Source organism: Lepisosteus platostomus, chromosome 1, assembly GCF_059453375.1.
Source record: "Lepisosteus platostomus isolate fLepPlt1 chromosome 1, fLepPlt1.hap1, whole genome shotgun sequence".
Lineage (NCBI taxonomy): Eukaryota > Metazoa > Chordata > Actinopteri > Semionotiformes > Lepisosteidae > Lepisosteus > Lepisosteus platostomus.
The window spans coordinates 201,259-228,795 of NC_142611.1; the positions used below are offsets into that span (position 1 = coordinate 201,259).

Consider the following 27,537-nt stretch of genomic DNA (forward strand, 5'->3'; position numbering starts at 1 on the left):
CAATACTGGTAGATTAAATCCTGAAACGGATCAGACTTCCATGAGAACCAGAATCATAGAGTTAAACTTGGAGTAGATCAAACTACCTTGGGATCTGGACTGGTAGAGTAAAACCCAGACCGGATCAGACTTCTAAGTGATCCGGACTGATAGAGGTAAGATGGGTTGTCCACTAGCATTTCCGCTAACTATATCTGACGTTCTCTGTGCATGGGATTTTGACATGTTCTCCAAACCAAAATGTATGAGTGGGAAACAATCAAGACCATAAATCAAAGCTCTTCCAAATGAGAGAGATTCAATAATTCTTGGTTACAACTTTAGATCCAACTGATTCAGTTTTGGGATACAATTAACATGCCGTACACCACTATCCAGGCCCCAGAGAGTTTCCCCCCCAAAAATTAACATAAGTGCAAAAACCCGACCCGACCCATCCTAAACCCAACTTGGGTCGCAATATCCAGCGCTGAACTTAAAACTTGTCTAATTAGAGTGTGAATAATAACCCAAACCCTACCTTGGGTGTCAACTGAGCATTTTCGCAATCTCTATGGAATCTTCTCTGTGCATAGGATTTTGACATGTTCCCCAAAGAAAAATTATGATTGCCAAACAATCAAGACTATTGATCAAAGCTCTGGCAAGTGAAACAGATTCATTAATGATTCATTACAACTTTAGATCTGACCGACAGTGTTGAGGTACAATTACAGCGCCATTTACCACACTGTCCTGGTAGTCAGTGTATGTATAATGTACAGTGTAATGTATCAGAGCACACATGTAAATAGGCCTTTCAATGTGCTTGTGCATCTGACAAACTGAACTAAAGTGGTTATGATTTTTTTACTCTGTCTGAGGTAGAACAGTGACCTTGAAACCTGATGCTTGAAATATGCTATTTACTTGATAGCAAATATAATACTTTATATACTACCTAACCAGTATCACAGATACATGCAGGTGAAAATACTGTTGGATTAATACCTGGTCAAGACAGACCAAAGGCTATAATAAACAATACTGAAAGACATTAAGACAAATGCCAACATCTATTCAGAATTTATGTTTTATCAGTGTGTAAAAAATATTAAATTATTGTCAGACATATTACCTCAAACAGATTGGGATATATTGCAGACATCTTCAACACCTCAATGTGCATATAGGTGTACCAGTATTTGGCCTAATTAAGTCGATTTTAAGTGTTTATGTAGCTAAAAGGTTTTAAATTCTCAAATGTATTTTGATAAAAAGAACTATTTGTTTTACAGTGCAATTTTGGACCCATGCTTCATGCACCAGCACTAGCAAAGATGACAGTGGCCAGCAGCAGTGTTGAGGTGTGCTTATAGTACATGCTGACACAGCTCACTGATCTTATTCATTCATAGTAAGCAACACAGAATTTTCCCATTTTGAACAGTGTTGTGTATCTTTACAGCCAACACCCATCTCCCTTTGTTTTTCTAAGGCAGGTCTCTGATGAGTTAAGAGGAAGGACATGACTAATCAAAGGAGAAAAATATGTTATTTCCTCAAAATGTACTTTCCCTTATTCACTAAAACGTACAGTTATTACTGTTTTGTCCTTGTCTTTTAGTCATCTCAGTAGTTCACTCAAAACCCTAAACACTGTTGAGAAGAGACATGATTCAAATAGTGAGTTTTTTTATTAATTTGCCTGGTTGAGGAGTGTGACAACCTGTCCATAAGGATGGGACTTTCAGACCCACCTCCTCCTTTTCATGAAGGATTATCCAGGGAGCTACTTCAAGGGTGAAGATGGGTTGGAGGAAGAGATGTGAAAACAAAATCTGCAAGCCAGTTATATATATAGATATTGGTCAGGTGGAAGTGGATGAGAATAGGTGCTGTTATAAAAAATCTACTAACTGTGGAAAAATATCTCCCTATCCCAGTGTATTACATGTTTATTCAAAAATCAAACCAAGTGTTTTCCACAGTAAACAAGACCTTTAACTTTTCGCAACTTTGATTTTTTGTGAAACATTTTGGTCATTTGTTGTTGTTTTTTTTTGGGGGGGGGATATGTCACGGTTTGCCATGGAATGCACTGGAATAGGGCGATGTTCTTTTACAATCAGACACTCCAACTAGGTGTTTTACACACTAAACAGACCGGGGTAAAGTTAGCTTGAAGTTCAAAAACGATTTTGGCACACTTGTAGCTTTTTCACAAAACCTTCTAGAGTTGGGAGAACACTTTGAATGTTTTCACAGTCTTCATTTTGTCGTTTTTTTGCCATTTTTTTTTACCATGCAGGAATATTCTTATGTTCATATCTTCGCAAGGGAAACACAGAAAGCCTTCAAACTATTTGCATTTTAAAGACCTCTACTTGTGAAACTTTTCACACCCCCTACATAAACATATCAGTTACCTAATTCTTTTTTTCTGACACTCAGGGACACTCTGGGTTTTCAATGATGTGCAATTACGCACCATCTGGAACACTGGGGGACCGCTGTATACATACATGCGTTCACAACCCGAGAAATACTGCTCTAGAGAGTTTCATGTGAAAAACCTGTACTGTATATCACCATAGGAAGCAGAACTGCACAGTCTCCAATTACCCAGACTGTAAGCACAGGAATAAAGCTTTGTTTTATTTCTGAAATCCTTTCTTTATTTCCTGTTTTCATTCAGCAGGAAAATTCCTAATCTTTACTCAACAGCTTTTTCAAAACAGCACCCATGATGTTCAAATAATAATGTCCATGACTTTTTTTACACAGAAGACTGACACAGCTTTGGGTTGTGAATCTCTTTTTCTCATGGTTTTATTGAATGTGGCACCCTGCACTGGGATAGGGGGTGCTGTTCACGAGCCAATAGCATTAAAACCACAGCACCCACAAAGCTGCAACTAAGTGTTTCACACACTAAGCAGATCCTCCGACCTTTCCCAGCTTTGTTTTGGGTTGTGAAACTTTTCTTTATTTCTTAATGATTTTTTGAAGATCACACTACAGGTAATACTTTTACACACTTTGAAGGTCCCCTCACCTTATACAACCTTGCTTTGGGATGTGAAACTTTTCTGATTTTTTTTTAGGATTTTTTCAATATGGCACCATTAGAGAGGCAGTACATGGGGATGGGGGTGCTCTTCACAAGTCAATAGCTTTTGCACAACCATACTCATTATACTGTAACCAAGGGTTTTACACACTAGGCATGCCCACTGACCCATTACAACCTTGCTTTGATATGTGAAACCTTTCTTTCAGATACCTGGCTCTTTTTTCAGATACCTGGATATGTACATTTTGCAAACCCTGGTCTGATGAGGGTATGGTATGCACAATGTCACAGTGGTAGGTTTTGCAAGCAGGAAATGTAGTGATAGATTTGAAAGGAGCAAAGCATAGTTCAGTGGAAGGACTAAGTTTATCTGCAGGAGTATTGGTTCTGTAAACTAGGGACTAGGAATCCAACACCATACAGTACAAACAGGAAACACAGAAGTGTTTATCGATAAATCTTTTTTTAATTGTTGTATTCCTTATTACATGCATGCACAACCATTGCAATGATAGAATCAGATGCAACAGATTTGATGATAAAATATGTATGCAATTCTGTGTTATATCCAGTCATATTAAAACAAAGGGGGGAAGACCATGTCTTCAGGGATGATGTTAAAGACGTTATTGTTTTGGCATGCTGGAGACAGAAATGTTTGGATTAATTAAAACAGAAAACCATTGTGAAAGTACTCCAAGGTGTGTTTCAGTTATACAGACAGAAAAAAAATGTCCCTATGCATAATTTGTTTGCTACAAATATGTTCCTAAAAAGGAATAAAAAAGCCTTTTGATTGGATACTTTGCCCTTGAGCTGTGAAGCTTTTAGATTCTTTGGGTCCTTTATGCAGATCTCTCAACTGTAGGAGCACCCATTATTAAATGATTAAAAAAAACTATGAGAAGGAATAAACTCACTGATTGTTTTATGTAGGGGCTGTGAAAAGTTTCACAAGTAGAGATCTTCAAAATGCGTTTGGTTTGAAGGCTTTCTGTGTTTCCCTTGCGAAGATATGGACGTAAGAGTATTCGTGCGTGATAAAAAAAAATGGCGTAAAAACGACATAGTGAAGGCTGTGAAAATGTGAAAAAAATTCACAATGTACTTTGTACACACAGCAAGTGTTTTCGTAACTACGTTTCGTGAAAACGCTACAGGCATGCCAAAATCATTTTCGAACTTCAAGCTAACTTTACGCGGTGCGCAATTGCATAAACTAACAGAATGCAATTACAGAAGGTATTAGTTGTAAAACAAAAAGTTGTAAAAAATTGACAATTCGAGATCTTTATGCTGGTGGCTTGAAGGCTCTGTATGTTGTAATCGCAATGTTATTGACATCTGAAACTTCGGGTATCAAAAATAATCAGGCGTTTAACGATAAATGAATCTCTAGATCATTTTCCACTTCTGAACATCCTCTGGCTGGACAATACTAACGACAGCTATCTCGGAGAAATCCCTCTGAATCTACCTTTTTTACATCTTTACACATCTTACACGATAGAATACCCTGCCGTCCATTCATCATCAAAGTGACGGATACTACAGTATAGTCGGATATTTGAAGTTAGAGCTCATTTGGGTGTTGTCAAGCGAATGTAGGAAACTCCTCCTCCCTCCTAAAGGAATTTCCACCCTAACAGTGCCCACCAGCTTGTCCTGAATGTACTGTATTACTGAATCGGGAGAGAAAATACACAGATTCGAAAGGATGAACTGACGCTCATTCCGGGAAACACTTAAAATATTATACTTTTTATCCTTTTTTATCAATACTAAAGACAAGGTTTTACATTTCTGAAACAGGTTAATTATTGGAATATATGCGTGTAATGATTGCTTGCAGAAGGTAATTGCATCTTAATGCCGGGATTTCACCTCATTTGTGCTCGGAAATGTCATATTCATGTATTGTCATTACATTTATGGGATTTGTTTTTCAAGCAAACTGGTTGACAGGTAAGAAATCCTTCGTTTCTGCTAAATATAGTGAAGTAACAGTTTAATCATTAAATATTACGTCATCTTCATAAGCCAAATACTAGATTGCACGCTAACTTTCTGAAGTGGGCTTTGGTGAAAACACATGTACTGTAGTCATAAAACGAATTATAGAAATAATAAATGACGGTCAAATTCCTTTTGCAGAAGTTCATATATGCATAGAACGACAACAAAGTACTGAAGGTTTATAAAGACCCAGCAAATATATAACACATTCTTACATGTGTTATTACATCTTATTGTTATGAATGAAATTCGCTTGTAGAGTTTGGACAGTTCAAATGCTTATTATAAATGGAGGGGAAAAAAAGAAAATACTGCAAAATAACTGAATTTGAGACAATTTTCTTACCGTCACGTACTGAATGGGCAACCCTATTTTTTTATAATAAAAAACACAGCAACAGAAAATATATTATGTTTACTCTATTGTCCTGATCATTTTCTGAATGAAAAGTTATATTTGGTTGATACACACTTGCTTAATAATTGTTGCTTACTGTAACTGTAATTATTACAAACAAAATAATTTAAAGTAATAACTATAGCAAAATGTATTAGACATTGACGTATGCTTGTAACTATGAGTTTCTCTTTAGTTTTATCTGTGCTAGAAGTTGGTGATTACTATGCCTGGGAAAAAAAACATTTTATAGTAAACAGCTTGCAGGACAAACTGCCCTGATTCTTACTTTTGGTGGAAAATTCCATGTGTGATCAATTTTAAAATTAAAATACACTTGGATTACATTCTTAATCCTTCAGCTGCAACTACCTTGCAGCTACAGGCTTTGGTAGAAACTAAATATCCAAATTTATTAGCAGCTGATATGAAAACAGATGACTTTATCTGTTAACTGAAAATCTATAGTAAGTGTTTCTTTTTCTGTCTAGAATCCTACTTCTGGACTGCAAGGCACTCTTGTATTAATATCAATTGATAGTACATACCAATTATTTAGATAGTATATAAATGTATGATATTGGTAGTACAGTATATAGACTATTAAATAAAGCTGACACTAGAAATATTAGGTCAGCAGAAAACATGCAAACGTATTCAGTGAAATGTTAAGTATTCCCTTAAGGATAAAAGCATCAGTTGAAGGTCTCCTTTCTCAATACACTATATCCTTTCCCCTGGTCTGTTTCACAGCAACACCAGAAACAGGAACTCCACCTTAATTTCAGAAAATATAAAGCCATTGAGTTAACTGGAGGCCATCTGCCTGCTTTTCCTGTTTTGACAGAATTCTGACTTGCTGTTACACAAAAAATACAATGAACTGAACTTCACACAAATTATACAAAATTTGTAATTTTAAGTCTCGGTGAGATTTTATAAAGTTGAATGTTATCAATGGTATATTTTTTAAGTAAATGTCTTTAAAATATACATTGCATGTTGTAATGCTTCATTACTGTATGTAGCATTCACTTTCTGTGCAAAATAATTTAAAATGTTCTTCATATTCCTAACAGCACCTGTTGTATAATCACTTTTGTTTTCAGCAAGTACCTTGAAGTATATGCCTGATCCACCAAAACTTAGCATCTCAGATAAGGTATACAAAATAAATGCTACAGACACTTTGGAACTAACATGCAGGTAAGACACAAACTATACCAAGAATGGCTATTTAATGTAAAGAAATGTATCATACATTATTCTCATGATGTTTGGATTTAACAAATTGATTAATTTAAAATGTGTGATCAACTTTTTCAATCCATTTCAAAATACTTGGAAAGTTCTAGAATGGCCATTAACTCTGCAGATTTACTAGCAACATTCTACTCACTGAATCCTGCTGATGTTAGGATGACTTGGATAGCCTAGTGTTTGAGTACTTAACTGATCCAAAAACCACCTGCACATTTTATGTTTTATGATATGCTGCCGTATGGTACATTGATAAATAACTAATTCCTTAAAGTTTTAGAATTGTTTCTCATGTGTTGATTTCCCTTTATGCTTTTCAGGTTATCCTTAATTACTTAGTTATTAAATAATCCATCATTGGACTCCAAAAACACTTTTCAGATATGTCAATATTGATTATCAAATAGTTATGCAGTTCTTATTATTGGAGTTTAAATTAATCAACAGAGAAAATTAATAAATAAATTACAATTAATTCATCGAAGCATTGCTGCTTTGCATCACTGTGTCCCTGGGTTCAATTCCAGACCTGGGGTGCTGTCTGTGTGGAATATGTATGTTCTCTCCATGTTCACATGGGTTTCCTCCGAGTACTCCAGTTTCCTGGCAAGTTAATTGGCTTCTGGGAAAACTGGCTGTGTTGTGAGTGTGTGCACTGTGATGGACTGGCATCCTGTCCAGTGTGTACCCCACCTTTCACAGTTGCTTTCTTAAAAGGGCTCTGGCTCCCCTGCAACCCTAAATTCAAGAAAGAGGTTAGAATTCGGGTGGATGGATAATTTACCATCAATATTATTTAATCATCCAAATTGAACATGAAAATGTGCTTCAGGCATCAGTTATGAAGTTGAACCTTTTAGGGTTCCTTTTCAATTGCTTATGAAAGTTCTTCTTAGGTTTTACCTTTTTAGGTTTTGTGGTTTTATGAAAACAATAATGTGATTTTTTTAAAATAATGAAGTTAATTTTAAGTTGGCAGTTTACATACCACTGTCACTGTTGATAGTGAAAACAAATGATTCACCAGTTATCATATTTTTGAATAAAGTTGGTCTTTATAATTTCGATGCTGAATGTGGTCATGTATAGTGTTAACATTCAGTACCAGATTGTTCAGCTGAATGTGGGTTCTGAGTTGTATTTTTTGCTTTTTAAGGGGACAGCACCATTTAGAATGGACATGGCCTCGCAATGAGAGTGGGACAGAACAGGGACTATCAGTGGTGGATTGCAGTGGTTCTGGACTTTTCTGTAAGACCCTGGTGCTAGTAAAGGCAACTGCCAATGACACTGGAGAGTACAGGTGCTCCTACAGGAGCTTACCTGTCAATCAGGGAAAAACATCTGCCAGTATTTATGTCTTTGTACAAGGTAATACTTTACATTTTAAATGTAGTGTGTGACTGTGACATGTACCAACAGTAGTACTGTTCTACACTGTATTTTTTTAAATTCAGCTGTGTTATTTGGGGTTTTCTTCCAAATGCCTAACTGCATGATAATGTCATGAATGGCCTGTACAAGGAACGTTCAGATGTAAACGTTAACTAATTGGTTATTGTTAGCACTTTTTCCTTCCCAGTTTGATGTCCAAAAAGAAATTTTTGCTTTAAAAAAGTGTATTTGTTGTTTTGAAACTGAGTTCCCATGTTGGAAAAAAAGTGTTTTTGGAAAGAAATACTAGGAATAAGCCATACCTGGTCAATTTAGCCATAAAGGTCTGATTTTGTTGCCTTGAGTAATGCATTATCTAAAGAAAATAAGCAAATTATTTTAAATTCAAACCAACTTTTTGCACAACAATCGGCAGCTAGTTAACAAAATTACACAACATATGTAGTTTGTTCCATATAGTGTTTTAACCATTTTTCAAAAATTGTTAAATAATCTGCAAAGACCATAGAGTCTTATTTGATATATTACAATATTATCTAGCCTGACCTAAGGGAGACATCAATTGACACCTTAAGCTGGTCAGCAAAGCATGACATCCACATGAAAGTGATACATCATGCTGGGCTCATTCTCAGCAGAGTCTCTCCTTTTTTCCTTCCAACTGAACACAGCAAAAACCTTCCAAGCCTGGAGCACTTCCTTTTATTTTAGAAAAAGGAAATTGAAAAAATGAGAATTTCCTGATTTATTTGCAGAGTAGCCATTTCAATATTTTAGTAAATATTACTTTTGCATATGAATACTGTAGCATGAATCCCATAAAACTACTTCAATTGATATGTAAGTAATCACTTCTCAAGGCACAGGGACATAGATATTGTCATGTTTTAGGAACATTAAAGATAAGGTTTTTCTTCTGATTTTTTTTCAAATATTCATTGCAGACTACAGATCTCCATTTGTCAGCTCTTCTCCCAATTTTGAATTTGTGTTTATAAGGGAGGCCTCACCTGTTGTCATTCCCTGCTTAGGATCAATAGAGGATCTCAGTGTGACTCTTTATACAGTAAGAATCTCTTTAATTGTGTTCTTCCCATTGAGTAAAAAACACTTAAATAAATTCTCCACATTTTTTGTTTGATATTAAAATATTATATTATGTAATTGAAGCAAAGCAACATTAAAGTAAATAACATTTGGATATTATGATGGGAAGAGGGCAGAACTTCACAACTCCTTGTTTGAATTACAACAAAGCTGTTCTGAAATATTTAATTATTATTTTTTACAGAACACTAACAGCAAACAAAAACATGTCATTAAATGTTATCCCGAAACCTTGCTTTATAAACCTGCAATTTCTCATATTTTTTTCTTTTTAGAACTATCCAAGAAAAGAGTTTTTTCCTGATGGGAAAACTATTTACTGGGATAGTCGACAAGGATTCAGTATTCCCAGCCGATTTATTAGCTCTGCCGGTGTTGCTTTTTGCCAGACAATCATTCAAAATGAAACATTCCAGTCCTCATTATATATATTTGCTGTTGTTGGTAAGTTTTGCCTTATTTACTTTTATGAATCCTTGACTGCTGGAACCAACATTAACGTTGGGCTTCTCTCTAGTGCAAAGGTGGCATTTTGTGGAAGAAAAGTGAGCTTTAGAATGAACTGAAAACTGTTACAAATATAATTTGGAGATCAGCTGTTTTCCCATTAAAGCCCATACTAGTGAATTCCTAACTTTGGACCCACAAAGTTAAACCCACCAACAAAATAACCAAATAAATATATACTAGTCAATATTTCTCTAGTTGTTCAATAAGAATATCTGCTTTTTAAAGTTTTCAGTTAGTTGCAAATAAAAAAATAATTTTTAACTAATGGCATTTAATTAGTCTCAAACTGACTATTTTAATTCGTTGTTATTTTAAATAATACATATTTTTCTATTAAAGATTTCAAATATATATTTGTATATTTTACGTAATTGTATAAAGTATGGTATATTCCTTTTTTTCATATTATATATGTCTTACTTTATTGTTTTGTTTAATTTTTAAATTAAACTGTTTTAGTTGGGAAAAACACTGGGAAATCACATTGTACCAAATGACCTTTTACAAATGACAAGACAGGAGCAATCTATAGTCACAGCTTCCAAATATTATTTATTTAAGGACTGAAGAAAATAGTGTGCCAAAGTATCCTATTGTGTGCTCCCTTCCCTTCCTGCAGGATACAGAATTCATGAGCTCTCTCTGACCCCTAAGTATCAAGTAAAGCTAGCAGTGGGAGAAAAGCTTTTGCTAAATTGCACTGCTACAACAGAGCTAAACGTAGGGATTGACTTTCAGTGGAAATACCCAGCTTGGAAGGTACGTACTGAATGTTGACATCTTACTGAGGCACATTTTAAAAAACTGAAACAAAATGCAAACAGATCAAAGTTTTTAGGATAACAATATAATAAAAATATATAATAACAATATAACAATATAATAAAAGAGTGTTGGTGCAAGACAAAAAGTGAAAAAATATTAAAGGAACAAAACCATCTGAAATGTCTGTTGGTTATTATCAAATATCCAATTTAAAAAATAAGTAACCACAATGGAGGTGTGTCTTGAACATTTCTTCTGCTTAATTCTGAGATCTGTTTGAACCATAATTTGAATATACAGTATATGTTTCTGATTTTCCCAGATTAAAAATGAAAAGTTTGTGTATTTTCTGCTGGATCTTAGGAATGGATAACCTATATCCTATAAACTACTCTGTATTACAGGAAAACCGTTCAGAAATAAAGCCCTACAAGAAAAAACTCAGGGATTGCCTGGAACTTTCAAGTACTTTGATTATTGAACATGTAACACTGAATGATACAGGCGAATATATTTGTACAGCTTCCAGTGGAGCTATGAAAAAAACAGAAAGAGTTAGTCTGATTGTTTATGGTAAGTATTAGAGAACGATTCAAATTTACCTTATTGTCCCATGTAAACTGTTGGGGTTTGTGTGCATTCTAAATACAACAACCCACAAGAAAAAAAACGTAATGATTAAAAATGTGAAATTAACAATGATTAAATACTAAATATGGAACAATAATATTTAGTTGTTTGTTTTGCTATTTTTACTCTAGAAAAACCTTTTATTTCCATTGATGAGAATTCACGTTCTGTCTTCGAAGCAAATTTAGGAGATCGATTTACTAATATTCCTGTCAACTTTCAAGCATATCCCCAACCAGAAGTGAAATGGTAAGAAGCTATTATATAAAATTTCAATATAAAATTAAGAAAAAAATAAAATATCTTCTCCATATTTCTATGCATACTTTTTTTAAAATGTCCTTTTTTATGCCTTAGGTTCAAGAATGGAGTGCCAGTTAACAGAGATGAGTCTCGATACAGAATTAAAGCTGGTAACACACTGACTATTCATGATGTATCTGAAAGGGATGCTGGCAATTACACTGTTGTACTGAGAAATCCAACAACGAAGGAGCAGCAGAGACATATATACCAGCTGCTGGTGAATGGTATGTGCTCTGATCAGTGTCCTTGTAGGTGAACATGATTGGTAAGATATTGAACAATTTGAGAGAGAGATTAATTTGTCATTTTTGTGTATAACATTTCTAGTGCTGCAGCCAAAAATTTAAATACAATATAATCTCATGTGATATACAAAACAAAGCTACACACTACTTCTTTTACAAATGAACATAAGAGAGATTTACACCCACTAGGTAAGAACGTTGAGAGTGAAATTCTTTATCCTCTAGGGAGTTGTCACCTCACTATCTCTCCCCTCTCACTATGTTCCTGAATCTGTTGCAATAGTGATGTTACCATACCAACAGATAAGACCTTAAGATACTTTCAATAGATAATTTGTAGAAATTGTTATAAGTTCCGCTTCCTTACAAAGATCTCTGCTGGCCTTTTTAATAAATGCTCTCACCATATTTGGCACATTTTAATTTTTATCTATGACCAATTCCAAATACATGTAATTATTGTTAACCTCTACAGTCTGACAGTCTTATTGCAGTGGGTTGGAAGGGGACAGCATTTTTCCTAAAATTAACAAAGAGCTTTTTTGTTAACATTTAGTTTACAATGAGGCTGTGCTATTTAATAAACTTACCAAAGCTGTCATCAGCAATCATGAGAAGTCTTTCTGTGTTTGCTCTAACAATCACTGCTTTAAAATGTACAATAAAAGAGAAAAGACAACCCCGTAGTGACTCAATATAACTAAAAACTGTGTGAACCTGAAGATTACATGAAGCACCTTGGCTGAAAAGGATATGATAACACAGTAACATTGACCTCATGTCCATCTCAGTTCCTCCACAGATTTACGAGAAGGAGGTGGCCCACGGCAGTGACATCTACATGTATGGCAGCAGCCCAGCTCTTAGGTGCACAGTCCGTGGGTACCCCCCACCCATAGAGATTCAGTGGCAATGGGCACTGCAGGGGGACTGTCCCTTAAACTATACGTGAGTAATGCATGAGCTAGTCACATGTCACAAAACACTCACGGTCTCAATCTGTATTCTTAGCTGATATGTGCCACAAGGAGATCCCTAGACATTGCAGTGTTTGCCCAGGCAAACCTGGCAGCAAAACCACCCAGTGCTGTCACATTACTTCATACACATAATTGTCAGTTTTGCCCTAAAGTGTATAAGTGATGTGAGTCTACAAAAGACTGTTTTTTGTCTTTGCAGTGTTTGAATTTTGTGGTTAAATAAGCATTATAATAATTTCTGATTAATGCACTGGTTTCGGAAGTGTATTCCCCATTCTAGATTTTTTCTAAAAAATAATATGATTGTTTTCATGGAGACTACTAATTTTAATAATTTCTTTGTATTATTAATGAAATAAAATAGTAAAAAAGTACTCTCCATCCTAATAACAAACTAAAACATGTTGTAATACATTCTTTGTTTTTACTGTAATATTACTGCACTATGACCCTATTCTGTCTGTGATACAAAACAATCTGTAATTATTAGAAAAATATTAGCAAGAAAAAGAGTAAATGTCAAATAAACCCCCCAAAAAACAGTAGTTTTCCTTCACATTAAATAAAAAGTGACCGGAAGGTTGCCGGTTCAAATCCCGCGGCTGGCAGAGGAATCCTACTCCGTTGGGCCCCTGAGCAAGGCCCTTAACCCCAACTGCTCCAGGGGCGCCGTACAATGGCAGACCCTGCACTCTGACCCCAAGCTTCTCTCCCTGTCTCTGTGTCTGTGTCTCCCTGGAGAAAAAAGCTGGGGTATGCGAAAAGACGCATTCCTAATGCAAGAAATTGTATAGGGCTAATAAAGAAACATTATTATTATTATTAAAAGAAAAAATGATATATGTAAGCTTAAATATTCATCATATTGTGTTAGCATCAGACGATATTCTTTGTTTTGCTTGCACACTGATTGACTACACAGTGTAGTGGTTATCTCTGTGGCCATCCCAGCGGAAAGGCTCTGATTAATGCACTTATTGAAAGACAGATCCTTTGCAGAAGGCCCATGAGGAGAGCCTTATCTTGGCCCAACACTTGGCGCGGCTTCCTTTGTGACAGTCCAGAGCATTCTGCTTTCCTGTTGTTGTTTTTATCTATTGACTTCAAGTGCTAGTTTCTTCCTGTCCTGTTCTTTCTCAGCTGGAGTGTGCGCCCAGTTTCCCTCGGAAAGAGTTTTAAGAAATAGAGATGTCAATGATGTCTCTCATTCTTCCTTTAGCAATGTTTATTGAAATATTTTTAAGTTGCAAGTACTGTAAATATGATCTATTCCAAAAATAACAGTGGGAGAATAAAATGTATCTAAAATTAGGATACCATGTTTGTCTCAAGGAAATTTGATTTTGAATTATTTTTTAAAGTAAAATAAAGCACATAACTCTGATAACTCTATTATTTGATTCACAGTCACGATTACAAGCTGCATGAATGTAAAGAGTGGAGAGACATCACCAACAACACAGGCATGAATCCCATTGACAGGATTGACATAAAGACTGACACTGATGGGGTGATTAAGGCAAGTTTGTTTTTTAAGGGAAACTACACTAATCACTTTGTTCAAAATGTCTGCTATGATACTTTACTATTGAGGACATATTGCACATATATTTAAAGATATATGTGTAATGTTCATGCATTTGTCAACTAGACAAAAATAGTAAAAAATCTGACAAACATAAAAAAATATCCACGAAGAGGTAGATGAGCAGATTTTTGTATAATGCTTTAATAATTACAATATACTGTAATTTAGGTATTTTTTGCATGTGGGTACCCTTCAAGATTACATTTATTGAACACATAGTTTCTGCCTGTCTTCATCTCTGCAGAGCTGTGTAATGAGGAACCAGTGTAATGAAATGACCATTTTTCTAGTTAATAAAATGCAAAATAACATTGTAGAAGTTTTTCAAATTTGCAAAATTGTGTTTTAATATAATCTAAAGAATTATTCTGATCCAGTCCATATTATCTAATCATACTGAATCATATTTTTGCTCACATTTGCATGAAGCAGTGTAATCTGGAAAATAAAAAAAACAAATATACTGTATGTCTCCTATGAAGTTACCATGCTTCAGTGCAACACTCACTTTACACTGAATGTTTAGCTTTCAGTTATGAATTCACATTACAAGAAGCCAGGTTTCAATGACCTCCAAGTGGTCTATGGTCTGATGATAAATATACACTCTTCATCTAAATGTTTCTGTTTAAAGACAGATCAAGTTTTTAAAAATATATTAATAAATAGAACTGAATGATGACAACCGTGCCCTGGTGTGGGGAGGCAGCCAGTGACATAATTGTCAATCTCTCTCCCTTTGCCGGCACCACAGAATATAGTCACCTGGTGACTCGAAGCACCTGGAATCAGTTTGCACTCTAGGTCACCACATTCCAGGTTGTCCACAGAATACTGAGACCAGACAGAGACACTGGGCCCCTGAGCACCGATTCAATGTTTATTTCCATGCTCTGCTATCACCCCTCAGCCTGAGGTAATAATTAGCTCTAACAGTTTAATTGGAAGTTCAAATCAAAAGATAAAAAGAAGATACTGACTCCATCAGTGTTTGATGGTGCTGCTGTCATGCTGCTTTTAATCTCTGTGATCCCCTATTCCCTTTCTGTTGAGGTACATTACATCTCTGTATGCATATTGCATATGAACGGTTTCTTTACAGTCTCAATATGGTTAAGGTCTGGTTCTGTTTGTTGCACACAGACTGTGAGCACCCTCAAGATTCAGACAGCACATGTTCCAGCCATGTACAGATGTCGGGCCTCTAATAAAGTTGGTCAAGATGAGAGAGTGATTGTCTTTCATGTAACAAGTGAGTACCCCATCTTCCCAGCATTATCTCATTAAAATAATCACTTCTTAATGCACACGATTGATGAATGATTAAATCCTTGTTCAAAGTATTAAAAATTATACAACCATTACTAGCAAAGAGAAACTGGAAAATACAAAAATTATGTGGGCTCCATTTTTGTTGCCACCAGCCAGCAATACCTTTGCAGCAGCTCCCTGTCTCATTCCCCATTAAAGGAGGGAGGGGGTGTTCCAACATCTCCATCTTTACCAATGGTGGTTATTCTCATCAGCAAAATTCATTACCAAAATTAACCTCACTAAGGAGGTAAAGCATCTTTAACCTTCAATGATTCAGTGTTGTTTTTATATATATACAATACTAGAAACTTCTCTTTCTGGTTAATGAAGCAACAAAGATATTCAACAACAAAAGAAATGCTGAAAGTTTAGAGTACTTTTGGATCTTATTAATCTGTATTCATGTTATTTAATATCTGTTTCTGCCTCAAGTTTAGGGTTAGGGTTAATTTTGTAACAGAATTTTGGTCTATAGTCATACTGATCATGTCTAGATTTTTGTTTGTTAATGATTTTGATTATACACATCTCAATTTTGACTTGAGATAACAGTGTGCTGAATAAAAATACATTTATTCCACACAGGCTTTTGCTGCATACTATTGAACACTGTAAAAGTACTGGTCTGCAGAAATCAGTACTTTATCTGCCACCATACTTTCTTGGTTTCATACTTATGTGCTGTATTAAAGCTTAAATGTATTCTAGCTGTTTTTGAGATACTGGTTTTATACAATATATATTGTTAATTTCATGTGTATAAAAAATGCCTTGGCGTTGGATGACTTTGTTTTCCATTCTAAGGTTTTTACTTCCTAACTTTATTTACTCGTAAGGTATGAATATGATAGCTCACGCAAGAGCCATTCCAGAGTCACCTTCCTGAGAACAATTTCATTGTCCATTTGCAGGGGGACTGGAGCTGAACCTATTACCTACAAGTGAGCCCATAGAGAGGGACAATGTGGCTCTGCAGTGCAAAGCTGACAGGCTGATCTATGGGAACCTGAAGTGGTTCAAGATGAAAAGCAACAACTTCCAAAGAGGTCCATCTATGCAACCTTGCCAGCGCCTTAACCTTTCTGAGCAATCCCATCTCAAAGGGACTCTATCTGAGCCAGGCGGAGCGAAAGTCACTCTGGAGCTGGACTTGCGCAACGTGTCCCATAAGGATCAGGGACTATATGTATGTCAGGTGGAGAACACAAAAACTAAGGAGAAGACCTGTCTCATTAAACACCTCTTCCTGAAAGGTGAGACTGTTTATATAGTATATTTGATATTTTCAGCAGGTAGAATCACATATCGTTCAGACTAATACAACTTGGATATGCAGGTTTTTATCTTGCTTTCTTAAACACAACATTGTGATGCTTAAAGCTTACAACTTTTTTTTAAGATTGCAATACAGTATATGTAGTTTTACACGACACCCTGTCTCATCCTTCTTTGAAAAACAGCAGGCCAAATGGCCCCAATCCTATGGACAGGGTGTCAGTCTGTTGATTTCCCCCATTTATCCTCATTATTCAAATTATGCCTCTTAGGGTTTGACTGAAAAATGACAAAACAAACATTAACATGAAATAAACACAATGTTTACTCATACTGTTTGTTGTTTTAAATGCCTAGCCAGTTACTTGAGGACATTCAACTGAAAAAGTACAGGTAATTAGGTTTCCCTGATGCTGCTGGTTTACAAGTTGAACTGATGCACACAAGAAGGGTATTGCCATAGAGCACAAGTAATAGTGTGGCCTGAAAATGTACAGGTCTTTTGTCAAGCCTACATACTTGAATAAGAGTGTTGTGTGCCTTTATGTTTTTTTTAGAGTGCACTGAATTGACAAACTATTTTCTAGATCCTGCACATGAACAGCTAGAATTTTTCTTTGTAAATGAGACTAAGTTGCAGGATACAGTTAGAGTTGTATGATTTAGGAAGGAAGGAAGTGAGAACATGTTTGTGCCAAAGAGTTAGTCCACTCCTTTCCTTTATTTGCATAATATGGAGTATTTTATCCATATTATCCATAGTTTTATCCAAATAAACTATGCTGCCTTTCACTCTTATTCTTCTTCTGGTTTACACTTTAGATATGTCTTCAGTGTTTATGTGTTTAAGTAGGACTCAACGTTCAAAACATAAAGCCCTATTGCTTGCTATGAAGATTTAATGTGAAGTATTTTTGAATGTACAACCCACCATCGAGTGAATGCAAACACAGTAGAGTGATATAAGTAATACATTAAAATCTAGAATATATGGAATTAGGATTTACCATAGTTAATTAGGAGAACACGCTGAAAAAATAGATGCTTTCTTATGTATAGTGACAAAAAAGCCCTGCATCATTAAAGTTTAAATACAGCAGATTTCAGTGGAATCTGGATGACTGTTACTCTTATTTACATTTATGGAATTTATGGCAAGGGAGTACTTTATTCTCCTCTTGGAAGACTGATCTAAGATTACATGTTGTTGTATTCAGGAGTTTATGAAGCAGCAAATAAGTTTGACTCCTTGCTTATCTTGCAGCTCTTCAGGCCCCAAAGATTTTAACAAATTTGACTGACCATATTGTGAATATCAGTGAAACTATTGAACTGAAGTGTCTGGTTAGTGGATCACCTAAGCCGAACGTGTCATGGTTTAAAGACAACAAGGAACTACAAGAGCGCTCTGGTAAAGAACACTTTTTTTGTTTTTTGAATTTGTTTAAAGCAAGATGTACCATTCCTTTTCTTGCTCCCATACAGTTTAAATTATTTCTTCCAGGCATTGTTCTTGCTCAGGAGAATAGCATTGTCACCATCCAGAGAGTGAAGAAGGAAGATAGTGGCATTTATACCTGCATGGCTTGCAATGACCAAGGGTGTGACTCCACAGTGGCTTCTCTTTTTGTAGTAGGTAAATGTGGATTAACATCTTCTAAATATCAGAGACAAAAATCACAAAACTCTTTCGATGTATCATAATAATGGTAACGGCTTTACCATTTTAAGTTGTTTGTGAAGCATGGATTGTGGATTCCAAAGTCCAACATTGTCATTTAATTTTTTATTACTTTCTTTTTTCAGTCATTTTCTATGATGTGTTTTTGTGTTTCTCCACTCCATTAAAAAATAAAGTGTGGTCCTGAAAATGTATTTACATAAACAGATTTACTGAGTAGCAAAATTATGAGATAATCTCAAATAAAATCCCAGAAACATCCATCACATACCAGTATATGTCGCACTCACTATGAAATCACTATGAAATTGGTCAAGACTTTTATGATTTATTATAGTAAATGTATGACAAGTATAACCTTGATCATTAATATGTCGCTATTCTGGGTTGAGCAGGAGCTGAAGAGAAGACTAATGTGGAACTCATTGTCACTATTGGCTTTGTGGTGATTGCCATGTTCTTCTGGTTGCTTCTAGTCTTCGTCTTCAGAACCAGAAAGAGGGTATGAAACTTTGCCTTTATTGCTAGACTGCATGAGTACCTTGCAAACTGACCAGACTTCTTTTGTATTGAAACTCTTCTTTGTCTAAACCAATAGACACATTTCTCTTTTTAAAAGAACCTGCATTCTAAGAACAATATAATTTACTCTTAATTAAATCGCTCTTTAAGACATTACCAATTATTGTCAGCAACTGTATCAACCTGCAACTCACAAATGGGAAGCCACTGAAGATCAGCAGGTTTGAGCCAGGTATTCAGTACCTGGATGGGAGACCTCCTAGGAAAAGCCAAGGTTGCTGCTGAAAGAGGTGTTAGTGGGACAAGTAGGGGGCGCCCCCCTTTGTGGTCTGTTGGGTCCTAATGCCCCATTATAGTGACGGGGACACTATACTGTAAAAAGGCACCATCCTTCAGATGAGATGTAAAACTGATTCTCCGTGGTCTTTACAAATCCCCGGGCACTTCTCAAAAAGAACAGGGGTGATAGCCCTGGTGTCCTGGCCACATTTCCCCCTGGCCTTTACCAGTCATGGCCTCCTGATAATCCCCATCCCTGATTTGGTTACATCCTCTGCTCTCCTCCTCACTGAGAGCTGATGTGTGTTGAGCAGACTGGTGCACTATGGCTGCTGGCATATCATCCAGGTGGGGCTGCACACTGGGGGTGGAGGGGAGTTCCTATTACCTGTAAATCGCTTTGAGTGGAGTGTCAAATAATGTGTAAGTTACACTTTTATATACAGTAGTTACACTATAGAAGTTTAAGGAACTGGTATTAATTAATGTTTCTTTAGTTTTCTTTAAAAAACACAAATAAAATACTGTAATTGTGCAATGCACACATGCATGTTTAAAATAATGAGACAATGGCAAAGTTTGTTTAATTCTGGGACGTGGAATGAAAAGCTTGTTGAATTGTAGTGACCCTCACTTCTATCAACATCCCAAAACATACAGTTCACATATCTGGATGTTTAATTGTTTTTCAGCCTAGTAGAGGGGATCTAAAAGCAGGCTACCTGTCAATTATAGTTGATCCAGATGAAGTGCCAATGGACGAGCAGTGTGAAAGATTAACTTATGACGCCAGCAAGTGGGAATTCCCACGTGATAGGCTTAAACTAGGTGAGCTGATTACTACGTATTCTCATTTTTACCTGTGGCTATAACCTTGCTTAACAAATTATTATTTTGTGCATGTATAATATATGTGTGTTATTTATTTTGTCTGCTGATATAAAACAAATTGCCCCTTGGGGAAATTAAAGGTTCTCTCTCACAAGAACATTAAATTGAATGTGAGTAATTGTTTTAATTGTTTTAATGTCTGATAATTTTAGGATTATCTTAATTATGCAGATAGATCTGTGATGTAGTTCTAATAGAACTGGCTGTTCAGATTCATTTTGCAACTAAACCATTGGGAGAACAAACTGCCCCTTGTGAGTAAGTGGGGGCCTACTAGTTTCACATAAATAATTATGAAATTATTATTTTTAATAGTTGTGCACAGGAACAGAAACTTGCACTATTTATTAGAGAACATAAAGTTGGCTATTTGTCTTGTGCTGTCTTGCGCTGTTAGGAGTACATCTGGGCCGTGGTGCTTTTGGTCAAGTAGTGGAGGCGGCTGCCTTTGGCATTGAAAAAGCCACCACCTGCACAACAGTTGCTGTGAAGATGCTGAAAGGTGAGATTGTTTAGCAGCTCAATAAAGGAGATGCCTATTATTGTATTTGAAATTTACAATAATGTAACTTTCTTTTTTTACAGAGGGTGCTACTTCTAGTGAATACAGGGCCTTAATGTCAGAGTTAAAGATTCTGATCCATATCGGCCATCACCTCAATGTAGTTAACTTACTTGGGGCTTGTACCAAACCAGGTGGTGAGTATCTGCCCTTTCTTTCCCTCTCCCATGGCACTCACTGTAAAATCAAACAATTTTCTAAAAGAAGATCCTACTATGTACTGTAGATTTTTGGGGAATGTGTTTTTGTGCTGTTTAATGAAGGTATATATTTATATACCTAGAAAGCATACTCACATTTAATTAAACACCTGTTAAAAGACATAGAAGTGATTGTCAATGTGGCAAACATCTCCTTACACCAGAGGTTTTTTTCCAGGTCCTTTGATGGTTATTGTGGAATACTGCAAGCATGGAAACCTCTCCAGCTACTTAAAAAGCCGAAGAGGAGAGTACAGTCCTTGCAAGGTTAATAAGTCATTTTGCATTCTTCTAGCTAATGAGACAGTTATTTTAGTGATGTAGAGTACTTCATAATTTATTGATCTTCTCATAAATTTGTGCAGTTTATTTGTAGGTGCTGTTTTTTCTCTACTTTTCTTTGAAAATGTATGCTTTAAATGCTGTTGTTTTTTATGTTTGATTTGATGAACATATCTGAACTCTTTTAGATGTTCACTGATTTAAAATGTGTAACTCCATATTTCTGAATTTCTTTCCTGGTCCATAACTTTTAAATTTCCTGTAGTATATATTTGTTTCTTATTATTGCTGTTGTATAAATTGGAGACATACATACAACCTGTAAGATTTTGTAAAGTTTTATTCTGATGCAGATATTGGACTGTGGAAAGAGGTATTGATCACTTAGTTATACACATGGTGCAGCATTTATTCATACTGATACCTTACTTCACCAGAAGAAGACTTTGAAATCAAAGCAGTCAAGAGAAAGGGCTTTGGTTGAACTGGATTCAGAGATGAAGCATCATGTGGACACAGTCACCAGCAGAGGGAGATCTGTCAGATGTGGACTTGCAGAAGAAAGATTCCTTGGTGAAGTAGAAGAGGATGAAGGTGTAGTATTATTATGTTATTATCATCTGTGGCAGCATGTTTCAAAGTCAACATTACTCTGTTTTCTTACACAAGATTAACCAAATGTTGCACAGAACTACCACTTCTAATGTGAGATGTACAGAATTTCTAGTATAAGGAAGACTGTGTATAATTTAATTGAACTTGTATATTAATCACATAATTCTATCAATGTTGTGTTTTTTATATTCAACACACTGGTAAAAAGCCAAAGTGTTTCATAAGGCATTTAGCCAGCCCTTTTTTTATATGTATAAAACTCATGATACAGACCTGGGGAAAATAATTTAGATTTTTTTATAGGTGTTTTCCCTTTAAATATGAAACATCATTCTCATATCCAATGATTTTCTCACTACAGCAACTGAGAAGACTGACAAGACATTCCTGACTATGGAGGACCTGATCAGCTATAGTTTCCAGGTGGCCAAGGGGATGGAGTTCTTGTCCTCTCGCAAGGTAAGAAACACTTTCATACCACATAGGCAATTTTCTGATCCAGAATATAGATGTGGCATCGTTTGGTAATTGTATTATCTGTCAAATAATTAAACCTGTCTCGATTTTTCAAATATTTTAATATTTTTATCAACATAATGATTAAAGTCTTGACTTCCACTATTTTAAAATTGAAATACATTAATTTCCCTTTTCGGTCGCAACTCTTCTCAGTGCAAGGTGCTGGATAAAGTTTTACTTGCACTTAAAATGCAAGTAAAAGTTTTTTTTGTTTCAGTGTCAGGAATAGAAATACAGCTCCTCTGCATGCTTAAAGGACAATGTTGCTATTTCATTGCTCTGGAAGTGAAGTGAGATGTCCAGTTTCTCTACATACGCTAATATTTCTACCATCTGTATTAAGTGGCTAGGCATTTGATAATGCAGTCGAAAAATGTCCCCTGTCCCCTGTCCCCTGTTTGCAGTGCATCCATAGGGACCTCGCAGCTCGCAATATCCTCCTGTCCGAAAACAATGTGGTGAAAATCTGTGACTTTGGCCTGGCTCGGGATGTCTACAAAGACCCCGACTATGTACGGAAAGGAGATGTAAGTGACTGTCAGTGGATAATGTGTCATCTTATTATTATTTAGTACAGTATTATCATTTTGTAGTGCAGTACCTCTTAGTGAGTAAAGCATTTTCTACTTTTGGTATTTTATTTTTAAAAATAAAGGTCTAGTCACTCAATACATTAGTAAATGGCATGACATATCACAGAGAAAAATGAAAGTAACACAGAACTTATACAGTATATGCAAAGGTCTATTTCATTCACTAATTATTCAGGCAGTCCTTTCAGCAATATTGAAGACAAAAATGACCTTGTTTAATTCTGCAAAACAACTCTTATGTGTTTGTCAACTGGGTATTTACTTAAATGTATAAAGCTTGATATATGAGCATAGGTATTTGGGTTAATAAAGCAAATTAAAGGGGAAATGCAACATTTTTTTTTTCATGTTTCGGGGTTAGAAAGATTTATGAAAGATAGAAGTTCATTTCAAACCACAATAAAAGTAAATAGTACACCGTAACTTGTAAAACATCCAATTTACATCACAAAATAGGCAAAATTTCAATTATGTGCAGCACCATGTTCTGTGATTCAGAACGAGGCAGCAAAACGTCCAGTGACTGGTTGCAGTCTAATCACATTGTAAACAAAGACTTGTTTAACTTACTTGTTAACTCTTTACTTGTTAAATTAAAGTTACTTGTTAACTCTGCATAACTGTGTCTACTGCACAACATGTATTTATTCACTTGTACATCACATTACATTAGTCATGACAGTGACTAGTGAGCAGGAAGGGACTAATCGTGTCACAGTTTGTGGGAACTCGACTGCTAGTTTGCGACAACATGGGGACTTACAGTACTTTCACAAAGTTCACTATTTTGTGCTTTATCCAGAATTTGTATTTTTTTCTATAACATCAATGAAGTTTATTCTATTACCTAGATTTACAGTAATAACTGGTCTGAGAAATGTGGACTGCGGTGGACTAACAGTTATTTCTTTACCTCAAAAGGCTCGGCTTCCTCTCAAGTGGATGGCCCCAGAAACAATCTTTGACCGAGTCTATACGACACAAAGTGATGTCTGGTCATTTGGTGTGCTTCTATGGGAAATCTTTTCTTTAGGTGAGCTCTTTATAATTATAAAGTTAAAGATTTTCGTTTTTTGGATCAGTGCAACATTCTAATCTCATTTTATGTTTTTATTTTATTGTGATAGGAGCATCCCCATATCCTGGAGTGAGCATCGATGAAACTTTCTGCATTAGGTTAAAAGAGGGTACTAGAATGAGAGCACCTGACTATGCCACTCCTGAGATGTAAGTGTTTTCTAATTCAGAACCCAGTGAGTGTCAAGGTAAAAAAGCCCCAACTTGTGGCATGATGTGGTAATAATGCCAGGGTGCAGAGCTTCATTTATTCCTGTGTTTGAAAGGGTTTTGTTAAAGCACCTGTAAGAAGGAGTGGAATTTGTCTAGTATGTATTAACATAAACATCTGGTCATTCTGGAAAAGACTGAATTGTACTTACAATGAACACTACTACTGTAATATATTCAATAATGACAGAACAGCTATAATAAATGGGGAAAGAAGCTTAACGACAACATAATACTATACTGTATACTGTACACCATTGACTAAGTTTGGATGTTTTTTTATCAGATATCAGACTATGTTGGACTGTTGGCTTGACAATCCAAAGGACAGACCCACGTTCACTGAATTAGTGGAACATTTAGGAAACTTACTTCAAGCAAATGCGCAACAGGTACAAGAAAAGCTCCCTCCTCTGTATTCTTTCAGTAACAAATCTTTTAATATGGCTTATATATGCTTTTCTATTACCTTGTTTCACAGAAATCATTGACAAATCATCATTGACATATATTGTTTTTTTAAAAACTCTAGGATGGTAAGGATTACATTCCGCTCACATCAGTCCATACAGAGGAGGATTTTGGTATCTCACTGCCTAGATCACCTGTTTCCTGCACAGCAGAGGAAGACAGCAGTGACCCTGTGTTCCACTATGACAACGCTCCAGGGTTCAGGTCAATATTATAGCTGGACACAGCTGGTAACATAAATTATGGTACACTGCCATAAGCCTGAAAAAGTCATATTTTTTAAGAAAGAACAAGAATGCAGATCTTGACCATGGCCTCACTGCGTATATCCTATGAAATATGGTTAAGTGATTAACATATCTCAACAAATATAATCAATAGGTGATGTTAATAGGCTTCCTAGAATTTCATGATACCAGGAGATGCTATTCTGCATCCATACAGTACGTCTTGTAACAGAAATCACTCTTCATTGTCGCTGATAACTGTAGCTGAGAGCTCTTCTTCCTCTTATCTTAAATAATAGTTGAAAATCAGAATTCCAGTCACAAACAAACAGTAAAATGAGTTCCAGTGCACAGTTTCTGGGTCAAAAGTTATTGCCTTCCTGAAATGGGGCAGAACACAGAAATTTAAGATTTACAAGGAGATTTGTGATTTGCCCCATGAAAATGTGTAGATCCCTGTGCAACTGCACTAATGGCACTAGCTGCACCAGCTGTTGCTCCATCACTGTTCATGGAAACAATGAGATCTGCACAAGCTGCTTAAGGCACTATCTTTGAGAAAAACTAAACAAGAAGGGGTTTATTTTTTGTGAATATTAAAAGTTCAATGGAAACAAATCTACATTTTTTGCTCTTTGCTCTGGTTGCAGGTATACCCAGCAATGTAACAGAAGAAGTCGACCAGTGAGTGTGAAAACATTTGAGGATGTTCCTGTAGAAAAAAACCCTGTATCTGTAAGGATGTCTTAATTTCTACCAGTTTAACTGTACCTTAAACACATGAAAAGTGCAAAAGATACTGTTTTGCTGCGTCACACGTTGCTTGGCATGTGTACCCGAATTCTATTTTGTGTTAGGCTTCACAGCCGAAAAACATTGTGTTTTCTCTCTTCTCTTTTCAACATGGAATAAACCTATTACTTGTTCCTTTGCAGACTACACATGCTGACGCAGCCACCCTTCTGAACTATTTTTTTTGTGTATGCTAGTATTCATGTTTCTTACTTGTAGACACAAAATTCAAACTTTCAATGCAATGAGTTCCAGAGCAATGGATCCCAGGTTTACTCCTTTTGGATTTACTGACTTACTGTCCAAGCTTTTGATGCTTGGACACGTGATTTGTTTACAAAAGGTTGATCTCCTCTGGACTTACATTTTTCCCAACTACTTCATCCTACAGGACAGTCAGACAGACAGTGGGATGATTCTTCCTTCAGAAGAACTGAAAAGCCTGGCACCCCAGCCCACTCAGTCATCCCCTTTTAGGTGAGCTTTCAGTGTCGAAATTTCGAATAACTGATTAACAGTACAATGATTATTCTGAATAAAATACAGTATGAATTATGATACAAAAAAACACTGAAAGAAATATTTTCAGATAAAAGCATAATCTTTTATTTAAATCTTTAACGATGAAATAATGTTTTCCACAGCCCTATGGTTCACTGCAAAAGCAAAGAATCTGTGGCTTCGGAAACATCCAATCAGACCAGTGGCTACCAGTCCGGATACCATTCTGATGACACAGACACCCCATTGTACATGAAGGAGGAAACAGAGCTGTTTCAGAAGCAAGAAGATCCTCACATCTGCTGTGGGTCTCCTGGAAAATACAGCCCTATCGTACGTTATAGTGCTCCACCAGTGTAGTGGGTCACTTCTAGCCCTTGGAAACACAAGTTTGTGAAGGACAAAACAGAGACACTAGTAGATAGAGACAAGATGTTACTACTTGTGTTCTTTGGGAGCCCACCTGTGTCTCCATGCAGGTTTGTGCTTATTTTTCTGCATTAAGTTCACGATGAAACATCAAGACCAAAGTACTTGAGAGCTAATATGCAAAATCAATATTCCTTTGTTTTGCACATTCCCCATGACCTCCTGTGAGCACTATGTTGCCATAAAAAATGGGTAATCTTTAGTGACATTGCAGAATAAATAGTTTATTTCAGATTCTTGAATCATGGAATCTGGTTTAAAAAGCATTAGACCACACTAAGTTCACTATGTTCAGAGCAGCCCTGTTAGTTTTGTTTCTGTGTCTTTTTTCATCCAGGGAAAATGTACTTTAAATAGGGTTATTTTGTTTAAAGCTTTTTTTATTATTGGTTTATCATATGAAGTGTGCTTGAGTTTAAGGCCTTGGGACCAGTGGGGCATATTTTTTTTCATAAAAAGAAATGTAATATATTATGCAGCAGAAAATAAATATATGCAATTTGCTTTATGAGGACTTTATTTTTCAAGTGATAAGATATGCAATAATGTTTGTGTTTGTATTTCACAATAAATAAAAACTGTGAAGGAACCAAGCAGATAAAATATTCACACGCAAAGCATGCATTCAGAAAACAGTATCAATTTTTTATTTTATCTTAAGGTGTATAAGCCATCACTGCTCTACTCCTTACTTTTTGAAATATCATGTAAGGCGTTCCTAAATAAGACATTAATTTGTACAGTGGGCTGAGAGTACTGCGGGAGAAGAAAGGCTAAATGTTATATTAATTAGTTTTTTTTGTATTCTGAATTATGATAAAAAAATTAGTTTTATAAAATAAA

General features: G+C 35.8%; 1 protein-coding gene across 3 annotated transcripts; it reads left to right on the top strand.

The window, feature by feature from the left end:
• Positions 1-4,695: 4,695 nt before the first annotated feature.
• Positions 4,696-27,537, top strand: kdr (kinase insert domain receptor (a type III receptor tyrosine kinase)). 3 transcript variants are annotated; one of them, XM_088627151.1, is made up of 30 exons: positions 4,696-5,020; positions 6,578-6,674; positions 7,885-8,099; positions 9,068-9,189; positions 9,506-9,674; positions 10,360-10,499; positions 10,910-11,078; positions 11,267-11,384; positions 11,493-11,665; positions 12,478-12,634; positions 14,074-14,185; positions 15,398-15,506; positions 16,480-16,821; positions 18,108-18,254; positions 18,348-18,479; positions 18,920-19,026; positions 20,018-20,153; positions 20,614-20,718; positions 20,802-20,915; positions 21,157-21,245; positions 21,698-21,854; positions 22,237-22,334; positions 22,799-22,921; positions 23,909-24,020; positions 24,115-24,214; positions 24,561-24,666; positions 24,807-24,949; positions 25,623-25,707; positions 26,156-26,241; positions 26,409-27,537. In XM_088627151.1, exons 1-30 carry the CDS (start codon positions 4,957-4,959, stop codon positions 26,623-26,625), a joined length of 4,044 nt encoding a protein of 1,347 aa, XP_088483277.1. In that variant the 5' UTR covers positions 4,696-4,956; the 3' UTR covers positions 26,626-27,537. The 3 variants fall into 3 exon arrangements, with proteins under 3 accessions (XP_088483277.1, XP_088483320.1, XP_088483363.1); XM_088627194.1 differs by having other exon boundaries at positions 25,623-25,656; XM_088627237.1 differs by lacking the exon at positions 6,578-6,674.

Excerpts from the sequence above, each read along its gene's own strand:
- kdr (XM_088627151.1), top strand. The coding sequence starts at position 4,957 with ATGTCATATTCATGTATTGTCATTACATTTATGGGATTTGTTTTTCAA. Across the intron at positions 20,916-21,156 it reads GGCTTGTACCAAACCAGGTG|GTCCTTTGATGGTTATTGTG; the intron begins GTGAGTATCTGC and ends GTTTTTTTCCAG. Across the intron at positions 24,950-25,622 it reads GACAACGCTCCAGGGTTCAG|GTATACCCAGCAATGTAACA; the intron begins GTCAATATTATA and ends CTCTGGTTGCAG.